The 18,189-nt window shown below is 40.9% G+C and overlaps 1 protein-coding gene across 5 annotated transcripts in view; it reads left to right on the forward strand.

Annotated features, from left to right (window-relative positions):
* Positions 1-29: 29 nt before the first annotated feature.
* VWA3A (von Willebrand factor A domain containing 3A) overlaps positions 30-18,189 on the forward strand; it is an 80,260-nt gene continuing 62,100 nt past the window's right edge. For 2 of the 5 annotated variants that reach the window (XM_049904359.1, XM_049904358.1), the window contains exons 1-2: positions 30-12,809; positions 18,033-18,119. In XM_049904359.1, coding sequence (XP_049760316.1) covers positions 18,067-18,119 — 53 coding nt within the window. In that variant the 5' untranslated portion in view covers positions 30-12,809; positions 18,033-18,066. The remainder of the gene's footprint in view (positions 12,810-18,032; positions 18,120-18,189) is intronic. The other 3 variants (XM_049904355.1, XM_049904356.1, XM_049904357.1) reach the window with 3 other exon arrangements.

An 18,189-nucleotide genomic window follows, 5' to 3' on the forward strand; every position in this document is an offset into this window, starting at 1 on the left:
GTGGGTGGGTGGGTGGGGGAAATCTTCCTTATATTTATATAAATATATATATAATATATATATTTTGCTGATGCAGTATACAGTGTGTATATATGTGTGTGTGGGTATGGGTGTGTAAATTTATATACACACACATGCAAACAGTTCCTGGAAGAGAACTCTGAATGCTTTGCTAGCAAAACACTGTGGTGTGCAAAACTAGAACTCAATAGAAAAAAAGCCATTTATCTGAAGGCTGCATAGTGGAGAGAGTCTTCAGTTTACCTCATTCTTTGTAGCAGCCCATGATTTTAACAGGTTTTTGTAATAGGTACAAATAATCCCATACCTTTCTGGGTGCAGTTTTAAGTTAAGCTAAAAATTCTTTGTAGGATTAATTTATTTGTATATGGTAGTAGAAGATAAGATCATGCCGTACTTTAAATTTCAAACCTTACAATTTGAGGAATCTGACACTACTTAAATTATTAGCAACTGTTGTCTATTGTACAGAGGTTCTCTTTTCTACTGGCTTGGTCTGTTACATTAATAACACATTTTATATGTTCAAGCATATAGCTTTACGTAAATTCAAAGTTCACTAGGAAATACCAAATTCACAGTATTTTGGCTGTTTACAACACTAACTTCGTCCTGCCATAAAAATTCAATTAATTTATGTTCTTTTCATCTGTAAGCGTTTTTAATGCATTCCCTTTACCAAAAACCTGAGCAATACAATATTTTCTTTATGTGCTATATGCCTTGTTTGCTAAAAGCTCACATTTTTGCATTTACTTTAAAGGGCTGTACTAAACCCACAGCTTTAAGTTTTTCCTGAAAGGAGCATCGCAGCTAACCTTGAACCCACAAATAGTTTTAATCTAAAGTATTTCTCTTCTCCACATTTCCATGCCTTCATGTCAATGCTTAGTTGTTTTTCCAGGTGAACACTATAGATAATCTCCTGTTTGAAACGTGGAGCAGGAGGGTCTTTCATGACAATGGAGCTAAGCTTTTCTTCCTCATAATGAGATGGCAACCCAAGTGTCCCTATCAGAAAAGTTAGAGTCCTGTGTAGCCAGTGCTTCACACAAACAGAAATGAATGCACTGTTTTTTAAGAAGCTCGATTATAAAATACAGATTGATTACTTCAGAGATGGGACTACCTCCTCAGATATTCACAGTATGAAATGGAGGAGCCTGATGTGCTTCACACTGGCCTGTTTGACATGCGTATTATCTTACTGTTAATTCAGCAGTATTTTATCGTGAAGCAAATCCCAGTGTTTGAGCTCACTTCGGGAGTGGGAGTAAGAGGTGGGCCACGACTGTGGTGCATTTCTTAAGTATTCCAGGGGAATGTCACACTTTTCCTTCCCAGGGGATAAGAAACCTTTGGGAAGTTTCTGAGGGAAACTATTTTCCCCCAAGTATTATGATGTCTGGTCAGTTCTAAGAATACCACTGGACATTTTCTATGGACATTTGACATTGCAGTTCCCATGGTGATTTGATTGGTCCTCAATTCAGTGAATTACTTTGAAGGGAATTCACCCTTAATACCACTGAGATAAAGTGTTAGCAAAGGAGAGTTCGAATTTATGATATGACCAAGAGCTTTTCTCTTCCAAAAGATAAATTTTATTGTAAATAGTTTCTCAGAATTATTTTTAACTGGATCATGAGCATGGGGAGAGAGAGTTTCTCAGCTGCTAAGAATTTCCCCACTGTTTACTTCTTTCACTTACAGCAGTATTGCATTATAAGGTTACAGAATTTAAGGTTTTGTTTATATCTGTTACCCAAACTATTAAATTGTCTCTAATTTCATCCTTGTCTTGGAGGTCTGGTGTGTAAATGGCTGATAGGGGAATACTCTCTCTAGCCAGTCAGTGCTGTAACCCAGGATTAAAACCATCCCATCAAGTAGTATGTGAAGTCAAATCTTTGTACTCTCCCAGACCAAACATTGAAATGGACTTATTCATTCAAAATTCTATAAATCCTGTAAGTGAAAAGATAGACAACTGTCAGCAGTTGCTTTTACAAAGGTCACTATATTAAGTACTATATAGTACAGTATTAATTTATAGCAGGAAATCATATCTTGTAAACTGTATATAAAACACTGTTTTATGGTGCAATCACTTGTCAAACTTTTGTCTGTTACATTGTTTTTAGTGTGTGCATTTTTCTCATACCTAAGAATATCGCTGTAAAATCTGCTGAAAACTATTTATAGGTTTTATTTGCACAAGATTTAATTCGTTTGACATTTTTGGAAGCTCCTATTGAACATGCCTAAACATCTGTAACCATGAAAATTCCTCAATTCCTTAAAAGCAAATATTTCAGTATGATTGTTTCCAAAGGTAATCCATGTTCTGTGTTTAATGTGTGTATGTAATTTTTCTGACTCTTCCATCTCTTATAAACCTATTTTCTGTTTTGTTTTTGAAGGACAGCTCCTTTTTTTTTTTTTTAATGTTCTGGATGACCAAAACACTTAATTGGTTTTTACCCTTTTGCCTAAAGCTTTGATACCCCCATTTGATGTTCTATGAATTCACTGTTTAATCTCTTAAATTAAATAATAATAAATAGTCCTGGTGACAAACAATCTATTGATTTAGAGGAAAGGCCCTGCAAAGCTAACTTTGGTTATACTCTTAGCTGCCGTTTTGCATCGTGGACTTCGTGGGAAGAACATGTTGCCTTTAGTTTGTCTTTATTAAAAGACTACTAGCCACAAGTTACTTTGATTGTAGTAACTGTCTTATCAACCCACTTTGATCACATTTAAAAAATTAAATTTATATTCACAGTTCAAAACAGTAAGCTGTCTTTCAGAGAGTTTTCGAAGGATAAAAATACATGAAGGAAAATAATGGTCTGTGTAGGTAGGATTCTCTGCACAGGACTTACTAGTTGTATCACCTCAAGAGATTTTAAAGTTTGTGATCAAGGTCTGTATATTATCCCAAACTTTATTAAGAATTGTTTTCTAATTGGTTATAACATTTTTCAATTAATAGTTTCAAAACAAATTGTTAATACAAACTGTAAAAATGAACATAATTTTCTTCACTTGTATTTTTGTTATTGAGCAAGTTTATCAAAATAAATTGTCTACTAAAGAAACTAAAAAGGCTTCTATTACTTTGAAATAAGCTTTGGTTTTAAAAACTGGTTTCTTGCAGAGGTTTCACATGTTCACACAATGACACTTGCGGGCCTCTTAAATTGGTTTAATCGTTAGCATTGTGCAGGGTTTCCTTCCCTCCCTACTCTCGCTCCTAGCTCACCCCTAGGGAAAAGATGTCATTATACTCCAGAACATGGATTAGGCCATATTTACCAGTAAGAAGAGTCACTCAGCAATAAAAGACCGCATACATGTGGCTCCCTCTTCAGCATCATGTTTCCTTTCCGGGGACAGGGAGAGAGAAACTGAGCCAAGGCACCCAAGGTCAGCCATCTTTCTCTTCCTTGCAAATATACCAAAGCCTGTTTATCTTTGCTTTAGTCGTCTCTTTCTACTTTACAGCAGGCCAAAGGATCCTAAATCCTAAGATTTTAATTTGGTTTTGGAGGTGCGTTATAGAGGCCCTTGGCCTTCAGACTAGTCCATGTGTTCCATCACAGCTTTACTGTAGCTCCCCGTGGAGGTATCAGGATTAGCCCAGCCTAATAATAAAGTGACATTTTGTTTACCTTTTGCTGCCATTTCTTTGTATGGCCTTCTCAGGAGCCTGTGGGAAGCTGAGGGACCAAGACAAATTAGAATTTGGATATTCTTGGGTTTTTGTCTTAAGGACATCTTCAAAGGGTGACCAACCATCTTGGTTTACCAAGAACAGCGATTTCCTGGGGTGCGGAACTTTCAGTGCTAAAACTGAGAAAATTCCAGGCAAACCCCAGTGAGTCAATCACTCTATTTTTACACCATCCAAATCTTATCCTGATTTATAGCATAGGTTAAAGATGTTTGAAAGATTCTTTTCTATAAACATTCATTAATAGTCAATTAGAACTTGTAATGGTGGACTTATACTGAATTTCTAAGAGGGGGAAAATGTTTTTTTTTTCTTCTCTTTGATATAATACCTTAACAAAAGGCAACAGAGTGGCTTTCAAAACAAATAACATGGGTTAAAAAATAACTTACTTTGACTTCATCTTCCATCAACTCTATTCTAGCCACTGTATGAGATTATAGAGAAAACACCAAGACTAGAACACTGTGGGTTCGTTTCATGCTAAGTCAACTCTTCTGAGTCACAGTTACCCAGCAACAAAATAAAGGTAATTATTTATAAATGATATTAAAGATAGAAAGCATAGCACTGTATTATTTTTCAGAGTTTTGGTTCTCTCCCCAGTAGAGGAAAACCCTGGGATGATATTTTCAAGCATGTTCAAGGTTTCACAAATCAGCCCCAGTTCAAATCACAGAATAAGACCTCCTAAGATTAAATTTCAAGAAGAGGTTTTGCATGAGACCCAAAATCTTAGAGCTGAACAAAATCTAAAGATCATGTCTGGGGTTTCCATTTTCCAGATGAATAAATCAAGGCCCCAGAAAGCTTTACTTACTTTCCCAAAGTCACACAACTAGATCTCAGCAGAGCACTCGATATAGGAAAGAATGTCTTGACAAATGGGCCTTGGGCCTACCAGGGTGTTCATATTTTTAGCCATCTGAACCAGCCTTCCTTCAGTTAATTTCCATCTACTTCAATCCAACCAAACCAATTCTGCCAAAATTATCTTCCTAACAAAAGAGAGCACGTCATTTCCTTGTTTGAATTTGTCATTCCTACTGCCTAAAGAATGCAGCCCAAACGCCTTTAGCATAGCATTCAAAACCGTCTATGACCTGGTTTCAGGCTGTCTTTCCCACCACTCCCTTTTCACTTTTCATTGACAAAGGGCCTATTCACCATTCTCTAACTACAACCAGCCCCCTATTTCGGCTGTGTGTATACCACCTTTATGCGGTTTTCCCTAATCCCACCTGCACTGGAATGTATCTAACCTTTTGTGCTTTTTTGCTTATACCTCTGATTAAAAACTTGCTGCTAGAAGAGACTAAGGAGCCCTGGTGGTGCAATGGTTAAGTGCTTAGATGCTAACCAAAAGTCTGGCAGCTTGAACCCACCCAGCAGCTCTTGAGGGAGAAAGACCTGGTGATCTGCTTCCTTCCTTTAAGATTACAGCCTAGGAAACCCTGTGGGGCAGTTCTGCCTTGTCAAATAGGGTCCCTATGAGCTGAAATCAATTCAAAGGCACCTAACAACAACAGAGGGGATTAGACTGAGCAGATGAGAATCTCAATTTCACAATTCTAGCTGTGTGACCACTTAGCGTCTGTAAACCTTGATTTTCTCATTTGTGGAAAGAGTACCTAACTCACAGGGTTATTGTTGGTATAAATGAGATAAAGCATGGAAAGTGCTTGGCACATCATAAGCATTCAAATGTTAGTTTGAATTATTATTAAACACTTCTCTAGAACTAGAATATAAGCTCTCTGAATGCAAGAAACATGACTTGCTCACATGGTATTGTCTAGATACCTGGCCTAATTCTTTACACATTGAATTATCATAATTAAATTTGGTGCTAGGTTATAAAGGAAATTGTGACACTGTATTTCCTGGAGATTTGAAAGACCCAGTCACCTATCTGCCAGGATTGTTTCAATAAGATTCTTCCTGAAGGCAGTGGATTGCCTAGATCAACCTTTTTTATAAATAAATTGGTCAGTTTATTGATACATATTTGATTCTATAATATGTCAGTGTCAATGACCTCCTTAGGATTTCCCTGTGGACTCAGGATCCTTTACCATTAAACTCGCAGTACTCCAACATGATGCAAGCACCTTGTTGATTCCACGAGAACTCTCTGGAGGCTTCATCAGGCTTGTGGGTTCTCTGCTGTCTTAAAGCCATACATTTGGTATGTTTTGCAAAGACCTACTTCTACCAAGGTAGTTTTAATTATTTCTGCTGAAGAAAGGGCTCAAAGATTTTATCTCATTTTAGATGCAGTTACCCCAGTTGACCATTTTGTGGCACTTCTGTAAACAGTGCTGATATATTTGGTCACTATTAAATCAATCCCCATTTGTTATCTGTCAGGGCAAGTCAGTAAAATAAATGCTGTGTCCTGCCTCTGGCAGTCTTATGTTCATTTAAATGTTTCGTATTAGTTGTCTAAGACAATTCAAGTATTTTCTTAAATGAAAAAATGCAAACTCTTTTACATTGCTTTGTTCTCTTTGGCAAAAGTGCAAATACAGTTGAAGAGCCAATCAAAATTTTTTCCATTTTCCATAATTTCTCTAGGGGAAAAAAATTTATTATGTTAAAATATGTAACAAGTTTGTCACTGTCACCGTTTTTAAGAGTACAATTCAGTGACATTAATTACATTCACCACGTTGTGTGACCATCACCACTATCCATTTCTAAAAGTTTTACATCACTCCAAACAGAAACTCAACACCCCTTTCAGCGATAAGTACCATACCTTCCTCCCACCAGCTCCAGGTGACCACTGATAAACTTGTCCCTATGCATTTGCCTATTCTTAGGTAGGCTCCGCTATTTCACATAAGTGGGATTTTACGGTATTCGTTCTTTTGTGTCTGACTTATTTCGCTCAGTGTAATGTTTTGAAGATTCATCCATGACATAGCATGTGTTAGAATTTCATTTCTCTTTGTGGCTGAATAAGTCCCTGGGTGGGACATACAGTTTGTGCTTAACTACTAACTGAAAGGTTGGTGGTTTTAACCCACCCAGCGGCACCTCGGAAGAAAGGCCTGGCGATCTGCTTCCATAAAGATTACAGCCAACAAAACCCTATGAGTTTTACTCTGTAAAACATTGGGTCACCATGAGTTGGAACTGACTCCGTTGTATGCATATACCACATTTTGTTTATCCATTCATCTGTTGATAGACACGGGTTGTTCCACATTTTGGCTGTCGTGAATAATGCTGCAGTGGACATTGGTGTACACGTCTGTTTGAATCCTTGATTTCAGGTCTCTTGGGTGTATACTTAGGAGTGGAACTGCTGGGTCATATGGTAATTCTGTGTTTAACTTTTTGAGGAAGTGCCAAATTATTTTCCAGAATGACTGCCCCATTTTACATCCCCACCAGGAATGCATGAGGGTTCCAATTTCTCCACATCTTTGGCAACACTTGGTATTTTCTGTTTTTCTGATAATAGGCGCCTTAGTGGGCATGAGGTGGTATCTCACTGAGGTTTTGATTCACATTTCCCTGATGCCGTTGTTGAGCATCTTGTCATGTGTTCACTGGCCATTCTATGTATCTTCTTTGGAGAAGTACCTATTCAAGTTCCAGAAAAACTTTTGACCACTTCATCTACTACATATTTTACTAATATAGTTAGTGAGTAGGAATATGGACTTATTTGATGCAACCCCGTCCCTGCTTCTCTCCACCACTCCTCTACCCCTGCACACCACTTTATTACTTTCCCTCGTATTTGCTTTCAGGATCATCAATAGCTTTCTCTTGTCCTAAGTGCTGTTGTTAAGAAGTAAGTTACCATGACCCTAAACTAGGACAAAAAGATATTTTATACAGTAACATGTACTGTAGTAAAAAAAAAAAAAAAAATTTTTTTTTAAATCAACAGGAGTACAGAAAATTAAAGTCCTCTCCCCTACTATCCATCTTCTTGAGATAACCACTGTTAACAAACAGTCTGGTAGGTATTCTAGACATTTTGGTGCCTTCATGCTCTGTGTGTGTGTGCATGTGTATGTGTGTGTACATCCTTTTTAGTTTAAACAGGGTCATATATATTTGCCACTACTTTCTTTTTTAACTTAATTTATGATGGATAGCTCTCTCAGTAAATATAGATCCTTCTCGTTTTTATTGGCTCTATAGTATTCCATTTGGTGTCTATATTTACCTCTCCCTCTATTGATGTACATTTAGGTTGTTCCCAGGTTTTTGCCCTTACAAATACTGCTGCTGTGTACTGAGGCTTTAGTACAGAAACTTCCCAAATACTGTACTTATTAATCCTCTTCCCATGAAGTAGGAGGTGATATTTTGTAACTGGGAAAGTAAGGGTCAGAAGATGAACAACTTACCCAAGTTTCTCTAGATAGGAATTGGTGAATCTGGCTTTCAAACTTAGGTTCCCTGACTTCAGATCTAGGGCTCCTTCTGCTGTCCCACATTGCCAGTTTGGTTGACTAGACTGAAAGAAAATGGCTTGTCCCAGTTGCATGATTCCTTGGCCCGGACTTGAGCCGCTGAATCTATGGTTTGCTTTTTCTTGATGTAGAATGCAAATAACCATAAAGAGTAGTCTCTATTTAGGAACAACTTGTGCATATTATCTACTTTGTTAAATGGAAAAAAAGGTCTATGGTTTGCTTCTTCTTGATGTAGAATGCAAATAACCATAAAAGGTAGTCTCTATTTAGGAACAACTTGTGCGTATCATCTACTTTGTTAAATGGAAAAAAAGGTACGTAAGACATGCCTCTCACTTACTGAGTGTGTGTTTAATCTTCCATCATTCCCCTTTCATTGTCAAGCTTCTCTCTGCAATCTAGTTAAGTGGTATTTTATAGTGCTAACTTCCTTGATGGGTGAAATGAGAAGATGTTACCCATTGATTTTATTGGGGCCTTTTAGGGATTTCAGCACCCAGGAAAATTTTACCAAATATATTCCGCTTCCCACCCCTGCCCCCAATAGCACTTTAAAAAAAAAAAAAAAAAAAACTCGAATTGCAATCCAAGATCCCTTCTACCATGTTGGTAAAAAATCCATTGGTTATTGGGGAGCCCTGCAGAGGTTGTGCAGTGATAGAATTCTTGCCATCCATGCGCAAGAACTAGGTTTCATTCCCAGCCAGTACACCTCAAGCCCAGACACCACCTATGATGCTGAATAGGTTTAAGCAGAGCTTCCAGACTAAGACTAGGAAGAAAGACCTGGTAATCTACTTTGAGAAATTAGCCAGTGAAAGCCCTGTGGATTGCAGTGGTCCAATCCTGTTGTGCATGAGGTGGCCATAATTTGGAAGCCTGACTAGATGGCAACTGACAATGACCACAACAAGGGTTATGCAGAGGTCCATGGCTCAAACATTAAGAAGGTGCCTCCAGTCGATTGTCATCTGTCTACACTTAATACTGCTGAGACGTTGATTGTCCCAGGCTGAGGGGTGCAGTAGTTCTACTGTGCCCATCCCATGCCTGGGGAATGGTAAACTGTGGTCACCTGGGAACTCCTGTCCCTGTAGGCCTTTCCTGGGTGCACCAAGGACCCATTTCATCTTAGGTCTTGCCATCTCACCGAGGTGGTGCTACCAAATACTAAGTGGGTCCCTGCTGTCTCTGATTTTCAGATCTCTGATTTCTTACCTCTCTTTGCCTGGGGTAATATCCTCTCCCCTTTGGTATCCCTCGGAGGTGTGTTTGCCCAGCACTCATTTCCCTATCTTTGGTAAGAAAATAATAACAACTCAATTTTCCTTTGGAAAGCTGCTCCTTTCCTATCCTCAGGTGATGTGGTTTTACCCTCTGGCTCCAGAACTGAACACAGAAGCCAGGCCTGGCGGTAGGAGTCATAATGATTGGTTCAGGAATGAGCATGTGACCAAGCCAAGCCTGGAACTTTGCTGGACCTCCTAAGAGGTATTTTCCTTCCTTTATTGTTGCCTTGTCTCACATACTTTGGACATGTTATCAGGAGGGACCAGTCCCTGGAGAAGGACATCATGCCTGGTAAAGTAGAGGGTCAGCAAAAAAGAGGAAGACCCTCAACGAGATGGATTGACACAGTGGCTGCGACAATGGGCTCAAACAGAGCAACAATTGTGAGGATGGCCCAGGACCGGGCAATGTTTTGTTCTGTTGTGCATGGGATCACTATGAGTCAGAACCGACTTCACAGCACCTAACAACAACAGTGTTGCTAAACTGTGTGGCGCAAGGGGAAGTAGAGGAGCTTAGTGCTGCTGGTGTCCAGGTTTGCCAGCAATGCAGGAAAAGCCTGCATAAGGATGAAGCCGTAAAAGAAGAAAGGAAGCTGAGAAATGGAGACAAATTTTTTTAGCCTTTGGATGAAGCCATGCCTAAGCCAGAACTATCCTTGGGTTTTTCTGTCACCTGAGCAAATAAATTGCCTTTTTTCCATAAGCCAGTTTGAGTTGAATCTCTGTCTCTTTTGACTGAAAGAATCTTTTTTTATATGTAATTTTACTTATCTTGTTGAGAATGTACACAGCGGAACATACACCAATTCAACGGTTTCTACATGTACCATTTAGTGACATTGATTATTATTGATTGTACATTCTTACCTTCCTTTTCTGAGTTGTTCCTCCCTCATTAACATAAATTCGTAAATTAACATAAATGCCCCCTTAAGGTTCCTATCTAATCTTTCAAGTTGCTGTTGTCAGTTTGATCCCATATAGATAGTTCTTAAAAGAGCATAATGCTCAAACCAAACCAAACCAAACCCAGTGCTGTCAAGTCGATTCCAACTCATAGTGACCCTATAGGACAGAGTGGAACTGCCCCATAGTTTACAAGGAGAGCCTGGCGGATTCGAACTGCCAACCCTTTGGTTAGCAGCCATAGCACTTAACCTCTATGCCACCAGGGTTTCCCATGATGTTCAAGGCAAACATTAATTGCTAGTTAAACTATTGTTTGGTTTTACAAAGACTTCAGAGGATATTTTTGGTATAAGGTTTAAAGATTATCTCAGGGCAATAGTTTCAGGGGTTCATCCAACCATCATGGCTCCAGGAAGTCTGGGGTTCATGAGAATTTGAAATTCTGTTTTACATTTTCCCCCTTTTGATCAGGATTCTTCTATGGAATCTTGGATCAAAATGTTCTTGACTGAAAGACTCTTGATACACACCCACTTAGCTCTTGACTTTAAATACGTTCCTCACCTCCCCTGCTTTGGCATCTCACTTTTATTTTCCAGTTAGCTTAGGCTTTTACCAAAAAAAAAAAAAAAAACTGTTGACTTCAGGCTTCTCAACCCAACAAAGTACAGCTGCTACTGGCTGGCAAATTAATATCTAAAAAATACTTCCCACTACCCTCCTGGGTAATGGGACCAAGTTAGAACTCCAAAATCAAAACCAGAAATGAATCGAACCTAATCAGGTCCTAAGAACCTAAGAGAAAGAAATTCGTACTGTGCTCAGATGCCTTATATAGGTCCAGTCCTGAGCTGCTGTCTGAGGGGAGCTAAGAAAGATGGCACCCACATGTAGCTTTCCTCTTGGCTGTTCATATAGCCTGAAATTTTTACTCTGCTATATCCATCTGGCATCAGTACTTCCAGAATGTGTGTGTGTCCGTATAAGCTCAAGTAAAAGAAACAGTAACAAAGAGTTTTCAGTGTTGGGTTTTACTTGTGTAAAATGTTGAAAACCCATGTAGCCAAGTAGCAAAGGAAGTTGTGAGAGTGGTAGACTACCTGTGGGACTCCCATGTCTCCAAAAATGGTGGCTCAAAGCTACCCAGCCCGTCCACCCAGTACTTCCAGCAAGGTGAGCACAAGGTCTCCCACCTTGTGTTCACAGAGTAGCCATTGGTTGCTCTCAGCTTCTTAACACTTCCTTACCTCTTTCTGGTATCCCTTCTCTTCTACCTTGTTGGTACTGACCAAATGCCAAGTGCCCTGAATTCATATCTGCTGCTCTCAACCTATGATTATTCTGCCCACAGTGACTAGTGGTTGGTAAGCAGTTTCTATATTGAGGAGTTTTGTTGTTTCTGACTCGGTTTATAGAAGCCACTGCTAGGGTTAGCATCTGAAGGAGTTCTCTACCATATGGTGACTACCACAGTAGCACATGTTCTAAATTACACAATTAAAAGTTCAGAAAGCGAAGATGATGATTTGAGAAATGACCTGGATGAGAAAAACTTAAGTGCCAAGCTGGTCGACATTGGATACATCACTTCACCCTTCCTGACCTCTATAAAAAGAAGTAGTTCCAGAGGTCCCCACCTATGGGCCAAGGTCCGTTTGCATCATAATCACCTAGAGCCATTCTTAAAAACTCATGTTCCCATACTTTACCACAGTTCTGAATCAGAATCTCCAGGGCAGGGCTATAGGTTATCTTTCTTTAGCAAACAACCCAAGTGATTCTGAGGGGTACCTGGGTTTGGAAACCACTGCAGTACGTGATCTCTCTGGTGTTAAAAGGTCACTGAGTCTGCTGCTGTATTAGCCAGGTTTGGGTGGGGCTGGACCTGGTAAGGGGTGGAGGCCGCCCTCCCTCTCCCAGGAAGTATTTGGGGGAACCTGGGGAGCCTGAGGAGGACGAGGAGGCTACCGCTCTTTACACATCACAAGCTTTCTGGTAACTTTCCTCAGTTCCAATCACAGGAAGGCACCAGGCAGCAGGGCTCTACTGGTCTAAACCATAGCTCTGTGCTGATCCAGAAGCTCCAAAAGTAGAAAAGAGGTCCAAATCCTGCTCCCAGACTTTTGTGAGGATGGACACCAGCAGAATGGCCTGGGGGAGGTTGTTATGAACAACAAAGTGGTGACTTCTTCCCTGAGGTGAGGAAGATTCTTCTTTTTCTGTGCCCTGAGCTGCGGTGGTGCAGTCTGTTACCCTGGAGACCAGCTAACACTTCCCTGTAGTGCAAGCTTCACTGTTCAGTTGCTTGGAGGAACTAGAAGTGGGAACCCAGAGAGGAAGGGCTGCAGGGTGACCAGGAGTCCTTCTCCCAAAGATGGAGAAATAGAGGGAGGAATGCAAGTGAGGGTGAGTGTCACAAGGGTTCGCTGGGGTGGCAAGAGAAAGAGTGGGGGAGGCCCAGACCCTGAGCTCCAGACTGAGTGAGATTTAAGGAGCCTGGGGTCTTAAGCAGAAACCCTGGTGACATACTGGTTAAGAGTTACGGCTGCTAACCAAAAGGTCGGTAGTATGAATCCATCAGGCACTCCTTGGAAACACTGTGGGGCAGTTCTACTCTGTCCTGTAGGGTAGGAATCGACTGAAACGTAGTGATTTTTTTTTTGGCGGGGGGGGGGGGTCTTAACTATCTCTTCTCTATATGCCAGGCATTGAGCTAGGTGCAGGCGGTACAACAATACACAAGAATGACAGTAGACAAGAATGTGCTGGAGCTGGGGGGTGGTGGGGGACAGACCATGACAACTTGGTGTGAAACAGCATGGGTCCAACAATAGGAGGACTCCCAGGAGAGGAAACCATTTCCTCCTTGGGGGTAGGGAGCAGTGAATAGGGTTCAGAAAAGACTTCTTGAAGTTTTCTTGTCAGACTAAAGGGGCATAGGGCATTCCTAGAAGTAGATACAACTTGAACAAAGGCATGGAGGTATCAAGTGGTAAGATATGTGTAAATAAGGTTGCCAGGGAAAGAAGAAAGAAGAGCAATGAGGTGGAGAGGTAAGCCAGGATCCTGAAGGAATGAGAGTGTGTGGAAGGAATGAGAAGCCTTACTAAAAATCTAAACTTGATTATCACAGGGCACTGAAGAGCAAAGGTGGGGTTCTAGACAGGCAGCAATATCACAGGGCACTGAAAAGCAAAGGGGGTTCTAGACAGGTAGCAATATCAACAGCTCTGCAGATCAGAAAAATCATTCTGGTAGCCTAATGGAGAATGGATTGAATGGAGCAAGACTGGAGGTCACTTTGCAGTTAAAAATACAAACCCTGGGGATGGTGTTATCCTGGATAGCTATCTAGGAGAATCCTAAATCCTACTGTTAGGAAGCCAGGTAGTTAGCTGGAAGTTTACTTTTATCTAGTAATCAGTGCCCCCTCTCCCCCTTTGACCAAGATACAGGCTCCTACAGGGCAGTTTGTGTATTCTTTTCCTTTCCTCCAATCACTCCCCCAGTGTGACATGGGCCCACCTTTGTCTAAACTCTGGACCCACTTGAACTGCATTTATTCAACAGATGTTTTTGAGCAGCTACTATGTTCTGTCGTTAGGTACTGTTGAATCGATTTTTAATTCATAGGAACCCCATGTGATAGTAGAATTGCCCCATAGGGTTTCCTAGGCTGTAATATTTATGTGAGCAGATGGCCAGGCCTTTCCTCCCAAGGAGCCACTGCTTGTTGGGTTTGAAACACCAACCTTTCCATTAGCAACCGAGCACTTAACTGTTGAGCCACCAAGCGTCCTTTACCACGTTCGAGGCAAAGAGGCTATAGCAGTGAATATAACTAAGTCCTGACCCTCATGGACCATAATTATAGCGTGTTTATGAGGGAGGGGAGAGAGAAACAGACAATAAATAAGTAAATATATATAAGGTCAGATTGTGAAACGTGCTTTGGAGAGAAATAAAGCAGTGTGTAGGGAACACTATTGGAGGTCGGATGCCCAAAGCAGATCTCTCTAGATAAGGTTTCATTTGAACCTGAGGTTCAGGCAGTGTCCTGTTCATCACTGCCTCCCCAGTACCAGCTCTCTCTGGCATCTAAGACCCACTGCCATCGAGTCAATTCTGACTCACAGCAACCCTATAGGACAGAGTAGAACTGCCCCATAGAGTTTCCAAGTGTGTAATCTTACGGAAGCAGACTGCCACATCTTTCTCCCGAGGAGCTGCTGGTGGGTTCGAACCGCCAACTTTTTCCAGTTAAAAGCAGAACGCTTAACCTCTATGCCACCAGGGCTCCTCTGGCATCTAATAGGCCACTCTATAAATATTTGTGGAATGAATGCTCGCTTCAGTGTTATATGCTGAAGTGATTGAAGATGCAACACATTTTTATGGTATTTTACATGTCTGTAGTACTTTGTATTTTACAAAGCACTTTGACATTCTCAATTTCATTCGATCCTCTTGACAACGGAGTTCAAGCAAGCAGGGCAGATTACTGTTTTTCACAATCCATTTTACAGATGAAGAATTCAAAGGGCCTGCTCTTTCCAGCACACCTCCTTGTTTAGTTAGTTTTAAGCACCCCAGCCCCTCCTCCATCAGCCAGCACAAGGCACCCCAGAATCTAGCCATGCAGCCCCTGAATTCATTAAGTGCTGTTCATCACTCAGTGAGAAGAAGGAATTGAGACACGGGGGAGCTCCTAGTAGCATTTCTGTTTCAACAGTTCCTGCCATAGGAGTTTACCAGCAAAGCTGACTAAAGTAAAGCCAGTTTTTTTTTTTTTTTTTTTTTGAGATCTTGCCATATTTGGTGCTTCCCAGAAAACAAGTCATCCTCTGAATATAAGATGAAAGACCCAAAAGAGAAAAGCAAGTTGCTGAGCCATCATTAGGCTATTTAATGATTTCACAAGAACACACATGCTGAATATTCAAGCTGCAACTTCGTTTGGAATGTTTTTCACTTGCTGTGTCTTAGCCAATTTTTTTTTTTTTTTTTTTTTTTTGGCTGCAAGTGATAAAAACCTAAATGAGCTAGTGTAAGCAAAAAGGTGGAGAATTCTAAGGAACGGGGTATCTCACAGATCCCTGAAGCAGAAAGTGCAGGCAGTTCTCACAAGGGCCTGGAATTAGTAATAGGAAATTCAAGAACCAAGGGAGTTTCTCAACTTCCTCCTCTCCTTTTACCTCCCATCCTCAAAGTATTTGAGTGGCTAACCAAAAGGGCGGCAGTTCCAATCCACCAGGCGCTCCTTGGAAAGTATGGGGCAGTTCTGCTCCGTCCTATAGGGTCACTATGAGTCAGAATCGACTCGACGGCAATGGGTTTGGTTTTTGGTTTTGACCAGGCCCTGCTCTGGTGTAGCTTATAGTCTAATGGAAGAGACACATCAATTTTTAAAAATCACGCTAATGAATGTACCATTTCAAATTAGGGTTAAGTATTTTGGAAAAAAAACACAGTTTTATGAAAATTTGTATAACGCAAAGGAACTTGAAATAGAGTGGGAAGCTGGAGAAGACTTCCCAGAAGAAGTGACATTTAAACTAAAGTGCCAAAGATGAGTAGGATAGGGAAGAGGGAAAAAGGAATTTCCAGAGCAAAGACAGCAGCACATGACAAGGCCCTGTGTAGGAATGTATGGAGTCCCTGGGTGGTGCAAACTGAAGGCTGGTGGTTCAAATCCTCTAGAGGTGCCTCAGAAGATAGGCCTGGTGATCTCCTTCCAAAACATCACAGCCAGTGGAGCAGAGTTCTACTCTGAAACACATAGAGTCGCCATGAGATGGAATTGACTTGATGGCCACTGGTTTGTTTGTGTTTTTTTTTTTTTCCAGAAATTGTATAGCATTCCAGGAACTGGGAGGGGGTAGTGAAGTGGGAAAGCTGGAGAAGTGGGCCTCGGGAGCCAGACCATGTGGGGCCTCAAATGCCATCTTAAGAATCTTGGTCTTCACCCTAGAAATAAAAGGGAGCCTTTGAATAATTTTAAGCAAGAGGGAAAAGAGGAGGCGTGGCATTGGATTTATGTTTTTAAAAGATCACTCTGGCTTCAATGAGGTGAATAGATCAGATGGGAGGACTGTGGGGACGCAGGAAGGCCAGTTAGGTGTTACTGCAGTTGTCTATGCTACCACATTGGTGGTGGTCTGGGCTAGAGAAATATCAGCGGAGACAGAGCTATATGGAGCGATTTGAGAGAGGTAAATTGACTCAGAAAAGTAGATGGATAGTGGTTCTTTTCTCTAAGCTAGAGAATAATGAAAAAGGGATAGGTTTGTAGGGAATATCCTGAGTTCAGTCTTGGGCATGTTGAGGTGCTCCAAGTGGGTGGGAATATCCACTGTCAGCGAGTACACAGATCTAGAGTCAGAGTTAGAAGTCTCGGCTTTTGAGGTACTATTAGGAGTTATTGTGTAGATGGTAATTGAAGCTACAGATATGGATGAGATTGCCTAGAAAGAGCAGGGAGTGAGAAGAGTGTGTATGACAGCCTCAAGGAACACCAGCTTATAATGCTCATGTAGAGGAGGATGAGCAATGCAAACTGAGAAGGAACAGGCAGGGAGGGAGGAGTGAGCCAGGAGAGAGTGGCTTCATGCAAACCAAGGCAATGAATCACGGCTCACTCCACTTTTCTCTGACAGTCTTTTCCTGCTTCTAAATACACACAATGGTCTCACAGCTTTTAAATTTCTAATTCCCAGCAAAAGAATCTGATTGATCCATCTCGGATACATGTCTACCATTGATTCAATAAATGGTGATCAGTAGGCTATGGGGACTCATCCGTTTGAGGGCAGACACAATACGCAGAGAGAAGAACCCAACCTCATCTCATTATTTTTTCCTTCCCACAACCCTGGTCTTGGAATCCCAGTGGTCTGGCCAAATGATCTTCTGTGGCTTACTTGGATAAGCCAAGTTCTTTCCTACCTTGGGGTCTTGACACTTGTCCTCTCTGCCTAATCTAGCCTTCACCATACTCTTAACATGGACCCCTCCTTTTCATCCTTCAAGAAGGTCGAAACTCAAAAGCCATCTTTCCTGATCACCTTACTTATGCAAAGTAGATCACTTCCCTGATTACTCTCTACCATATCATCTTATTTCTTTCTTTCATAGCACTTACCACAACTCGTAATTTACTTAATTCTTTAATATCAGCCCCTCCGTCCCCCCAAGAATGTAAGCTCTGTGAAGACAAAGACAATGTCTATCCCAGTGGTTCTCAACTAGGAATGATTTTGTCCCCAGGGAACATTGGATAATGTCTGGAGATATTTTTGGTTGCCACAGTCGGGAGAGGATGCTATTGGTTATCTAGCGGGCAGAGGCCAGGAATACAGCAAAATACCTTACAATGCACAGGAAAACCTTTACAACGAAGAATCATCTGGTCCAAAATGACAAGTCCCGAGGTAGATAAACTCTGTTAGATTGTTCACCATGGTATCCCCAGCATCTAGCACAATGCCTGACACCTAGTGGGTGTTCACTAAGTATTTATTGAATGAATTAATTGAAGAAGAGTTGAGCTGAACATAGATATACCCCCCAAAGCTGTTGTCTACATGCTGCATTTATCTTTCTCTTTTTCTGGTATTCTTTCCTCCCTAGGAAAATAAGCTTTGATGTTTGTTTTTTTTTAATAATGTCTGCACAAGTTTTCCATGATCAAGATAATAAGTTTCTGGAAAATCATTGGTAAGCATCTTCTCTGAGTTTACAAATGAAAAACCAACAATATTTTGCTCATGGGAATTGAGGGGAAATC

This window comes from Elephas maximus, chromosome 12, assembly GCF_024166365.1.
Source record: "Elephas maximus indicus isolate mEleMax1 chromosome 12, mEleMax1 primary haplotype, whole genome shotgun sequence".
NCBI classification, from domain to species: domain Eukaryota; kingdom Metazoa; phylum Chordata; class Mammalia; order Proboscidea; family Elephantidae; genus Elephas; species Elephas maximus.